The following is an 11,886-nucleotide window of genomic DNA, read 5'->3' as shown; positions in this document are numbered from 1 at the left end:
ATGAGCATTTCATTCAAATAGATCAGGTTAGGTTTGCACAGACACTCTGGGTGTTTGATTTAAGAAAAAAAAAACCTAAATCTTTGGGAAATGGGGCCAGGGTAACACTTAAATGGGGAATCACATCTCCCAGCTGGATGATTATCTGCTTTCTGGTGGCAACAAGTATCTCCATTGCAAGGGTCCTCGTGGCAGCATCTTCCCACCCATGAGGAGCTTTTATTGGCAACCCAGGGCACCAGTTTGAAGCACACTGGCAAGTTTCTGACTGCAACTGAGAGTGTCCTGGAGTAGACTCTCCTTATTGCTAGGAAAAGGATTCACATTAGTATTTACTTTAAGAAGTGGAAAAAGTCCTCTCAAAACCAAATTCCACAAAGGACTGGTAGCCTCTTCAAATAGATAAGAACTGTTCTCAGGGAAATGGCATAAAAAGCCTGTAACCTGCTGAAGTGTGATTTGTTAAGACATTTGTGATGACTAGCAAGCTCAAATTAGTTCCTAAGCCATATTCATTAGCTTTCACTGAGCTCATGGGATAAAAACAGGTTGCATTTCAGTACAATCAAATGCATTTGGTGGGAAGGATCACATGAGTATGGCCATTAACCATCCAGACCAGGGGAACTGTTTTACTTCCTTAGGAAGTGCAGCACAATGTATATATGATGGACTTGCAAAAAAACTGAGCTATATTCAATTTCACCTTAAGTGTGACAAGCTCAAGCACATCAACATGCTTAACAGCAAGTTCAATTTACAGCAAGTTCAATTTACAGCCTGTAAAATGTACACATTGCTTTTTTTTTTTTTTTTTTTTTTTTTTTTTTTTTTGTAGAAGCTTAGGTTTAGCATCAGAGGGACAAGCTGTGCATGACAGAGAGGGCTCCTGTAGTCCCAGAGAGGCCATAGCCAGGAATATTATCTTCCTCCAGGACCCCATCTGTGATTAGGAGAACAATGCTCATTAGTTTCCTAACAGTTCACTGTTTTTCTGAAATCTCAGCATAGCTACATCTCAGCTTGAAAGGCTTTCAAAAACTGCTCAAAAAAACTAATTTAGTTTAATTAAACTTATCTACATTTTATAGACAAAGCACATCTCAGACAATGTGCAAAACTTACAGATAGTGTTGACCCAAGAGATTCCACTCCTGGGTAAAGCTGCTAGCTGATAGCCCAGTGTAATTTAAGCAATCATTTTTACATGACTGAATCTGATGAATAGTTTTCTTTGTGAAAAATGGCTTCTGGCCAGACATGGATAAAAATAGACAATGAACAAGGCATTCTTGGAACAGATCAGCTTCTCTCTACTGATTTAATCGTAGCAATACCTCCTAACAGACCTAAAAAGAATGTTCTTCTGCACTAAGCTTTCTAATTCCTTGATGGTTTTGACTGACTGATTTGTCTTTGAAGTTGGGGGAGCATTTAATTATAAAAGTGTGCACTACTTTATTATAAAATGTCCACATGGTATAAACTAATGCCTTGATAGCAACTTTTATGACTTACAAAGATGATGGTAATGCATTTTTCTGGCACCTACTTCCACCTTTAAAGATAAAATTTGCAGATCCTTCTGAGAATAAACCATCAATTTGGAAGGATAAGACTAAATTCATAGGAGCTACAAACACCAGTGAAGAGAGCAATATAACAAACAAATCTGATGTCTTTTGTCCAAAAGCGAAGGTAATAGTCTTTTCTCACTAGAACTGTTTATTGCAAATTGAATGTCTCTTGGAGTTACCTTAACTGTAACTCCAAGAACTTCTGGATCTTGCAGCTTGAAGCACACTGGGTGCAAGGTTTGGCTCCACTCTGCACAGGGTCCCTCTCAAATTAGCAACAGAAGTGGCTGCTGCACAAGTGTTACTGTCCTTCACTGCCTGTCACAAGCCTTCTGCCCAATTCCCAAAATGGGCAGCGTAAGGAGTTCTCTCTTCCAGGACAGAACCAACCAGCTTATTTTAAATCTCAGGTTATTTGCCAGAGGAAGGTTACAGCTGGGGCCGTGACCTGCAGCATAAAAGCAGTAGCACCCTGAGCCACAGCGGCCATTTCTGCAGCAGCTGCAGCCTACCACAGCTCAGCATCCCTGCTCCAAGGCATACTCCATCTCTCACAGGATATAAGCATCAATCAGGTCAAACTAGAGAGCAGCACGATAAAGAAAAATACCCATTAGCAGCCTTTTACTAAGAGACATTTTCTTCTTGTATTTAGTATCAGTTTAGTCATATATATCCAGGATTACAGGAACCCACAGGGTCACTTCAGTATCTTCAGATCTTGTACTTTGTTTTATAGTCTGAATTGAATGTTCTCTACCACAGTTCTCTGGTTTTTAATGTGTTGCTTCAGGCATTTCTCTCTCTTTACGAGTATGGCCAGACGGCAAGACACACCAATCAATGCTCCAGCTGAACTCAGTCAGTGGCAGAAGGAATTATTTTTTATTTCTATTCATATAATATTTAAGGAAAAATACCCATGTAAAATGTTGAATATTAATTTGCAATCCTTTATGTAAGAACCTAAATTTCTTATACTCTTCACACAATTTAATGTGCAGCATCAATAAGGTTAAGGTCTTTACAAAGTGAACACTGAACAGAAACGTTGATGATGCTGAGGTTAACACTACCTCTGCTATGACACATTTTATGTGCCTCATGAAAATACTGCAAGCTGGGGGTCTTCAGTAGCTAGCACATGTAGTGTCAGTCTATTTAACTGATCTAAAAAACCCAAACTCTTCAATGCTCTCCTGACTTTTACATGACTTCCAGTTTTCATCTGAAGAGGCTTCAAGCAAATTGAAATAAATTATCTGACAAACAAAAGTCTTCATTATTTTGTACACAACAAAGAGAAAAAATGATTCTGAATAAAAGCTGACTAAACTATGCCATTACACAAATGCCTAATGTATATCTTGAGAATTAGCTACATGTAATAGATCTTAATACTATACCCAGCTATAAATCAACACACTAGAACTGCTAGACACTGCTAGAACCTTTCTAGCAGCAGAAGGAAATCAACCACTATCAATATAATACAAAAATGCAAACTGATCTGAAAATGCATTAATTAAAACAAGACTTCCTGCTTGGCAGTTTAAGAATGTCTCCTGACCAATGGCCTTGGAAAATACTCAGCACCTTATTCAGATTCTTCTACTCCTCCTGAAGGAGTCTCCAAATGGGATTTCCCATAGGCTGCAATCACAGGGGTGCAGAAGCCTGCAACCCATCCCAGCAGACAGTGCAACACCTGAAGGTTACAATTCTGCACAGAAGGCAGTTCAGATGCCAAGTGGGAGGCTGCTCTTAGTAAACCACAAGTGATTTAGGAGTTGTAGATCAACCACATAAAGTTATCAAGGAAGCCTTTGCCTATGATTTCCCCACTTCCACTTCTCCTGTGTAAAGCTGGGACTATAATGCTTATGAAGTACAACCTTGCAAAAGCCCAGGATTTATTCTGATGCTACACTGGCATGCCTGGGATCAGGAGAAAAGGAGATAGATGATGGGTGGCATGCCCAGCCAGCCCTGCTCCACCTGCCCATTAGCCCTGGACACACATCAGGTTTCTTGGCATCAGACTGAGAGGTTCCCACATGTGAATTGAAACAAGCTCACTGGAAAATGCCCTTCAGTCAAGTCAGTCCTGAGACTGCTACTTGTCTATTTGTGCTTCTTTTCTTAGACCAGAAAAACACTGCCAAAAGCAGGGTTAGTGAGGAGCCCCTTAAAGCAGACCTATAGCTGACAGGAATGATAACCCAGAACCACAGCTGCTTCCCAAAAATGCTGAATGCTGGATTTTTTGTCTTACCATTTCTAGCATATGCAGCAGTTACCTGTTCTTACATACACTCGTGGCATGGAGCATCTGCCTTAAGCCCTTTCCCTCTTCTTTTTCACATGGCTTCATTCTTTATATACACACACCATACCCTCTGGGACACATTTGAAGTAGATGAGCAAACTTCATAAGGATTTAAGAAACACTGGCTCTACATCAAACAACACAAATACATTAGAAACTTCATTATCCAAAAATACAGAAGTAAAAGCACTTGAAAAATTATTTTTATGCAGACAATTAAAAAGTCATCACAAGATAAGAAGTGCACCACAATACTTCCAACATGTATAATTTAAATTTTAGTCTTACTGTTTAGCAGGTAAGAATCTCTCTCTCTCTCTTCAGCATACAAATAAGAATATTCTAGTCAGAAACAGTAAGTTGTTTGGTTTTTTACTTGCTTGCCTCAACAACAACTGTTCACGCTTCTCAGAGCAAAGCTTTGATTTGAGAGACATCAGGTGATGTGCAAGACAGCTGACCATCACCAAGTACACTATGGATCTCTGAAGACCTCCAAGAAGTACACACTATTGTATGTATTGTCATCCATACCCAAATCATCCTTGAGCAGCTTTCTGCTGGTGGAGCTCTCTGCACTGCAGTTTTCTGCCTTCCTCCACAGCTACAGGAGCAGGAGCTCTACTATCCCAGCACAGACAGGTATTTTGCTGAGGTTGCTCATTACATTCACGGCAGCCATTCACACGATGGCACAGGGGACACGCGCACCAGTCACAGCAGCACCACAGCAGATCCTTCTTCATTAACAGATTCATCAGTGATGCTGGTCCCAGATCACAACATTTTCCAAGCCTGCTGTGGCACTGCAGACTAAACAAACACTGTGCATCAGCTGCCAAGCAGGTCCCATCTTTCATGTTTAGCTGTTTGTGAAACTCAGTCATTTCTTCTCATTCCACATTGTCGGGAAGGAGCAGATGGCAGATGTGCTCTGCCTATAATATTGTTTTTATGATACCCTGCCTGCTGGCAGAGCAGTGGAAGAAACATTTGGAGGCAAGAATTTGCAGTATATTTTCAGTTTTGGGTAACTGAGCTAAAAGATAGCATAGAGTATAGGGAGAGGAGGAAAGGGTTGTACTGAATAGGTGATGATCGATTACTGTGACAAAAAAAGAAATGTGATACTGACAAAAAAGGAGTATTTAATATGCTCATATGAAAAGACCAAAGAGATACAACTATGAGACAATGTATTCTCACTCATATGGGATGCAAATACAAGACTCAGTTTTAACTTCTAGAAGTTGTTTTCTGAATTGCCTAACACCAGTGACAGAATCATAACAGAAGTGATACCTGAAGGATAAATACAAGCTTTCATAACAAAGCTGAAAGAGACACCATTAAGTTTACATCACAACTCTAGAAATTTTTATTAAAATATTCTTAAAATATGTGTCTTATACATAGAAGGAAGTACACACTTTATTTTTAGGTAATATGATCTGAGCTGCTAACAGTATTTCTTCCTTAAAAATTTTAGTACACATATATCTCCCAAAATAAAAAACCTGGCATGGTTAAGAAAGGAACATCCTGTTTTCATTTAAAGCAAGATGAAAATAAAAGAAGGTAATTGTTTCAAAACTTGGAGATTTAAAATTATGAACATGATACTGCAAAATAACACCTGGGGATTCAGGTTGAAAAGTTCATTAGAAAGCCTTATAAATCAAACTAAATATTGTCTATAACCTATGAGCCAATCTAAGGCAATCCCACTGCACGTGGAACTCATTTATCTACATTCACTGGGATCCAGCTGCCCAGATGCCAAACTCATTTTGTGTAAACTACTGACAAATTGTGGAAATGTCCCAGAGAAGAAAATCTGCAGAAAAAAATAATTAGTTGTGACTATTGAGCAGATGTAATACAAGCTCTTCATCCTCTGCCAGAGAAAGCCCAGTATCTAATGGCAAACAGGGGTCCTCCTCTTGACTGAATTGCATCTTCTTTCTTTTCAGTGGCATTTCTTCTGCTGTGGCACTGTTGCTATAGCTTCTCTTCCTTCTTCCAGTCTTATCCTCAAGTTCACTGCAGAAAAAAAAATCAATTAGTCTTTTTAACAACTGTGGTAATCAATATCATCATGTAATCTAACAATTCCTTTTAAACAAGGCAAATTTGTGTCAAGATAAGAGCAAACAAAATTACAATTCAAAAGGGTGAAGCAATGGAAGCTGATGAACTCTGAATGTCTAAATTAGAGCTGCTCCCAGACCGAGGTGGTGGTGGATGTTCTGCTGTCTTAATTGATTACAGTGTATCAGGATTTTGCTATAAGTCTTATCTAATATTTGCTGCCTAATACAGCAACAGACAACTTGACAAAACTGATTTTGCGATCTGTCAGTGGACCTTGACATGCATTCAAGATCTTGCCTAAATAAATATGCACCGAAAATAAAAATATAAGAACTGTCCTTTCATTGGCAAATCCTACACTTAATACAGTTTTGATCTGGGACTACCTCATTCGATCACTCTTTCCCCTTCTTTCAGACATTTCCCTTGGAAGCTACTAAACCCCTCTTTGCCATGAAAGGAAGAGGAAAAGCCCAAACCCAGTAATTTTCCCTGGTGAATTCCTATTTCTTCTGCTGGCTTTTTTAAGACTTGAATGAACTGCCTTTTGCAGCCTTCTCTGTGGATGAAAGAGATGCCAATTTGTTTTATCACCCTGGCTTCTACCACATGGCCATCTGACAACAATGGGAGGAAAGACAGAGCTTTCATGTATCTTCATGTGTTTTTTGTCCAAAACATAGAAAAAATGCTATAAATCTTCTTAGCTAAATTTAAAATAATCTAATAAAATTTATTCTAAGATATATCTGTGAACCAGATTATGGAGAGCTGGTTGTTGTAGGCTGTAGGGTAGAATTCATACCCCAAAACTAGTAAAATTAAAACATCCACATCCCAAATCGTTCCATCCAAACAAGCTAACTGGAACAAACAGTATTCTCAGCTTTTCACGTCTGTATTTTTTAAAATGTAACAAAAATTTAAATGGAACTTCAGATATGGAGTTCAGGCTTTTCTAAAAAAGTTGGTTAAAATTCAGATTTTCAATTAAAATTTGTCAAACTTCTACTCAGGAAATTCAGTTTCAGCAAGAAACTGAAAAAAAAAAAGAGTTTCAACAATAAATTTTTCTTCTCCATAGTTTTTAAAATTGCTTAAGTGTAAATGTAATGCTTGTGAACTGTTCCATTCAGAAATACTGCTTAGACACTTAACAATTATAAACAGCAGTTACAATAAATAGCTCCAATTGGGGAATATTGTCCTTAGAATCAACACAGCAAAGGAACCTAATGCCCAATTCAGCCCACCATCAGCTGCCCACCTTATTTTTCCCCACTAACAAGACAAGTTAACAGCCTGTGAAATGCTGATTTCACCACTCACTGGAGACCAGCCTAACCCAAACATTAACCCCAAACACCGAAGTTTTCAGCAAGTCCCCAGATGCTGTCTGAGAGGGATCAGCAGCACAATGCAGCTTGTACACTGTACTTTCTGGCTGCCCTTCCACAGAGATGAAGGAATTATTACAGGAGATCTGATGGCCTTGTGCTGGTGGGCTGCACAAGTATGACCCGCCTCCCTCTCTCAGTCCACCCCACCTTTCATAGAAGAATGGTGCCATCTCCTGCCTGCTCATTACAGCCCAGAGGAAGGAGGGAAATCCTGTAAGAAACACTGCATTTCCACAATTAAGGCAAATGAAATACCCTACCTTTATGTTGTTCTCCCCTGCCTATCCAAGAGAAAAGAAGGAAAGAGTGTAAAGAAACGTGGTCCTGTGAAAGGTGTCCCTGTCCATGACAGGGACTGCTGGATCTAGATGATCCTGAAGGTTCCTTCCAACCAAAAACATTCAGTGATTCCATGAATAGATGATGACTGCTCCAAATACTCACTCATCCTATAATTCACAGGATATAGCAACTTTGCTGGTTTTGAGCTGTCATTTGTATGGGGGTGGTTTTTCAGGGCTCACTACTAACATTTTATTCCTTTTCTTGGGAAAGGACTCTCATATTTCTCTCTGTAATGCTTAAGATATTCCATAAATGCTGAAACTATACTGACAGGATATGAAAATATACTGAAGCAGAAAGAATTCTCTGTTTTCCAAGTGGACAGTGTGGGTCTGGACTGGAGTTTCATGGTGTTCACTTTGATCAGGACAGATTGTAGGGGTTCACTTTAAAAGCTCAAAAAAGGCCTCATTAAGTAAAAGCATTTTCGCTTGTTTGCAAAAGAGCCAATTATTTCCAGTCTTTGAACGGACTCTGAAGCCCAGTTTGCATTCATAATTGACTAATGCTTCATCTAGGACATTAGTTAAAAACGTCTTAGCAATTAAACCACTGCAGAAACCTCACAAGCTATGCATTTGTACCTACAAGCTATGAAACAGCAGATTTAAAACACCAAAAATTAAAATCACTTCTGGAGTTTCAGAGACCTATAGGCCTAGATATCTATAAGGTAAAACATTTAAATATAAAACATATTCAGAAGGAACTGAACTGTGAGATTCCTCAGTTTTTTCCACAAAAAAAAAAAAAAGCACATCTATACAATTATGATGGATTTTCATGTTTTGTGGGATGATTCTGCTGAATCAAGCTGCTTCTTACTGTTACTGAGGGATTGTGCAGCTTGATTAGCAGTGTAAACAGAAGATGCATCTACACATAGGCAAGTGTATTTTCACACTAATTTGACCCCAGCTGGACTGTGAACTGGAGAGGTGAATAAAGAGGCATGTATAACACAGGAAGCAGCAGCAGCAAAACCAACTATCAATGAAGAGGGCTATACAGTTGTGTTTTCATGATGCACAAAAAGTAGATGCAAAACACTATTTGATAACAACAGCTTCGGAAGGGAAACAGAGAATCATGCGAAACGTGCAAGTAAGATGTTCCTAATTTTGAGATGCAGAAGAAAGACAGACTGACTGTCCATAGAATGACTGGGTTGAAAGGGACCTTTGAAGAACAGCAAGTCCAAGCCCCATCCTGGTTCCTCCAGGATGGAGTTTCACCAGCGCTGGTTTGGGTGGTGTGGAAAGGGGCTGTACTACTCTGAAGGAGAAGTCAGAGTTGTAGCTTTTACAAAAGGTGGCTGTGGCAATTTTAAAAGGGAAAATGTGTGGCATCATGATGCTCAGAGATATCCTGTGCTCATTCAGGGTGCTTTTCCTTAGCTGTATGGACAAAAAGCTCTTTGGAGGAGTTGTAACAGGCATAACTCTCATGTCCACATCTGAAAGAACTAAGTGTGCAAAAGCAGCTATATGGGAATAACTTCTGCACTTACTTGTCAAATGAATTCCTCCTCAGTCTCCATTAACTGAAGGTCTGTCACCTTGCAGAGCCAGTCCTTTTATCGTTTCCCATGGCCATAAATGTCTTAACAAGCTATAAGGTTTATATTTTAAATGCTTGAGAATCAGCCATTAGAAATGTGCAGTCACACAGCCAAGTAGCTGTTGTTTAAACAACGTGGTCCTGGCAAGATCTCTAGACAGGCTCTGCTTCACTTAACATTTATCAGAGAATGTTTTGGAGCATAGGTTTACCAGCATTCCTCTGGAAACAAACCACCCTTGCCACTGAACTATAGGCCATGAGTCAAGTTTCCAGGCTGCAATAAAGCACACAAGCTCTTTCCCAAAGAAATGTACAAGAATAATGAATGAATCTGCTAGTAAAATACAGTTCAGAAAAGTTAGGAATATTTTTTTCCCATAAATAGTGGCATTTTGCTAATCAAACATGCTGTGCCGAAAACTTTTTCCATGTAATAAATTTTAATTCACAAGGCCATGGCAGCAATCCTAATGAAGATTAATTACTGCAGTCCCTTCCATAAAGCCCAGTGCAGCTTCTTCCTTACTTGCTGTCAGAATGCTACAGCACATAAAAACGGTAATTAAAATATATTGTGCTGTGTTATTTTCTAGATCTGGACAGGCTGGATGAATGGGCCGAGGCCACCTCTAGGAGGTTCAGCAAGGCCAAGGTCGGGTTCTGCACTGAAGTCACAACAAGCCCAGGCAGCGCAGCAGGCTGGGGGCAGTGCCTGGGAAGCTGTCCAGCAGAAAAGGGCCTGGAGTGCTGGTCAACAACAGCTGAGCATGAGCCAGTGTGTGCCCAGGTGGCCAAGAAGGCCGATGGCATCCTGGCCTGCATCAGCACTGGTGTGGCCAGCAGCAGCAGGGCAGTGACCGTCCCCCTGCACTCAGCACTGGTGAGGCCACAGCTCCAATCCTGTGTTCAGTTCTGGGCCCCTCACTGCAAGAAAGACATTGAGGGGCTGGAGCATGTCCAGAGAAGGGCAACGGAGCTGGGGAAGGGTCTGGAGCACAAGTCCTGTGAGGAGCAGCTGAGGGAGCTGGGGGTGTTCAGCCTGGAGAAAAGGAGGCTCAGGGTGGACCTCATCACTCTCTGCAACTGCCTGAAAGGAGGGTGCAGCCAGGTGGGATCAGTCTCTTCTCCCAGGTAACAAGTGACAGGGACAAGAGGAAACAGCCTCAAGTTGCACCAGTAGAGGTTTAGATTGGATAACAGGAAATATTTCTTCACCAAAAGGCTTGCTGTCAAGTCCTAGAACAGGTTGCCCAGGGAGGTGGTGAAGTCACCATTCCTGGAAGTATTTAAAAGACTTGTACATGTGGCACTGAGGGACATGGTTTAGTGGGACTTGGCAGTGCTGGGTTAATAGTTTGATCTTAAACGTCTTTCTCACCCTAAATGATTCTATGATTCCCTTACTGGCCATTCCACTGACATAAATCAAAATACCTCTAAAATTGAATGGATAAACCTCTAACAAGAGCAATATCTCAGTGTCCAATTTTGCAGCTAATCAGAATGACCAAGGCTTTTAAATTGAGACCTTTTATTAACATCTCTCCTATGATGCTTTTCTGGCCATCACAATAGTAAGTTCTGGCCTTCACAAAGTCACAGATATGACCTGAATAATCCATTTTAGAAGGAGCACCATGATTTGCTGATAAATGATCTCAAAAGACAATGTAATGTCAACCTCATCAAGAATGACCTAAAACTTAGCAGGTCAACATCAGCATCCTCCTGTAAGAAGAAGCTGTAAGAAACTGTAATTTGCCCATAATTTTCATAAATAAAAGAAGGCACACAACAAAGTAGCACTGACTACTAACTTGCACACTTGTCACCAGGTGACTGTCCATAAAGTCACAAACAAAACAGTACCAGAACTAAGATATTTCCCCTCATGTCTGAGATCTTCTCCATGCTGATCTAGGAGTTAATGTGATCGGCCACATCCATTAAAATTTAAAGAAGATAATGATGAGGTCAATCGGAACTTTGCTCTTCCCCCACACTTTTATTTAAAGAGGTTGAAGAATTAGAAATACCAAAACCTCAATCTGACTGCAAAATGAATATTTAAGAAATCCAGCTGCTTTTCCTTCGCCCTGTTCTGTATTCTTAGATTTTTCACCTCATTAACAATTTACATTTGATAGCCTTAAACCAAATATGATGAATGTTGCTAGATATACAAAAATTAATCTCATATTACATGCCTGAAGTCATTAATTACTCTGCTTATAGAGGTATGGCTGGAAGGGAATTTTTATGCAAAGGCAAATTTAACTCATGATTTGTACAGTTCCCCCAGTTAAAAAAAATTCTGTGGGAGGACAGAGAGAAGATTAACAGTGGTTTTGACTTCTGAAACCACAGACAGGGACAGATGGTCTCTTTTTAAAGATTCTTGAAGGAAGACACCCTAGGTCTCAATACTTACTATTACAAGCATTTTTCCCCTCTTAAAGAAAGGAGCAGCTAGTGTAGCCCAACATATTTCTATTTTAATCCAACTCTTTGAACAAAATCCCTGGATTTTGGAAATAAAAAACAGAATAGAGTTGTGTTTTCTAATCTCAAAGCCCAA

The 11,886-nt window shown here is 39.9% G+C and overlaps 1 protein-coding gene across 1 annotated transcript in view; it reads right to left on the bottom strand.

Moving 5' to 3' along the window:
- Window positions 1-5,255: 5,255 nt before the first annotated feature.
- DDX10 (DEAD-box helicase 10) overlaps window positions 5,256-11,886 on the bottom strand; it is a 153,694-nt gene continuing 147,063 nt past the window's right edge. Inside the window, exon 18 of the mRNA XM_053936178.1 lies at window positions 5,256-5,949. Within this exon, the coding sequence (XP_053792153.1) occupies window positions 5,760-5,949 (190 nt within the window). The 3' untranslated portion in view covers window positions 5,256-5,759. The remainder of the gene's footprint in view (window positions 5,950-11,886) is intronic.

This window comes from Vidua chalybeata, chromosome 2 (genome assembly GCF_026979565.1).
Source record: "Vidua chalybeata isolate OUT-0048 chromosome 2, bVidCha1 merged haplotype, whole genome shotgun sequence".
In the NCBI taxonomy this organism is placed as follows: domain Eukaryota; kingdom Metazoa; phylum Chordata; class Aves; order Passeriformes; family Viduidae; genus Vidua; species Vidua chalybeata.
The sequence above is the reverse complement of the archived record's forward strand: the minus strand, read 5'-3'. Positions and strand labels throughout refer to the sequence as shown.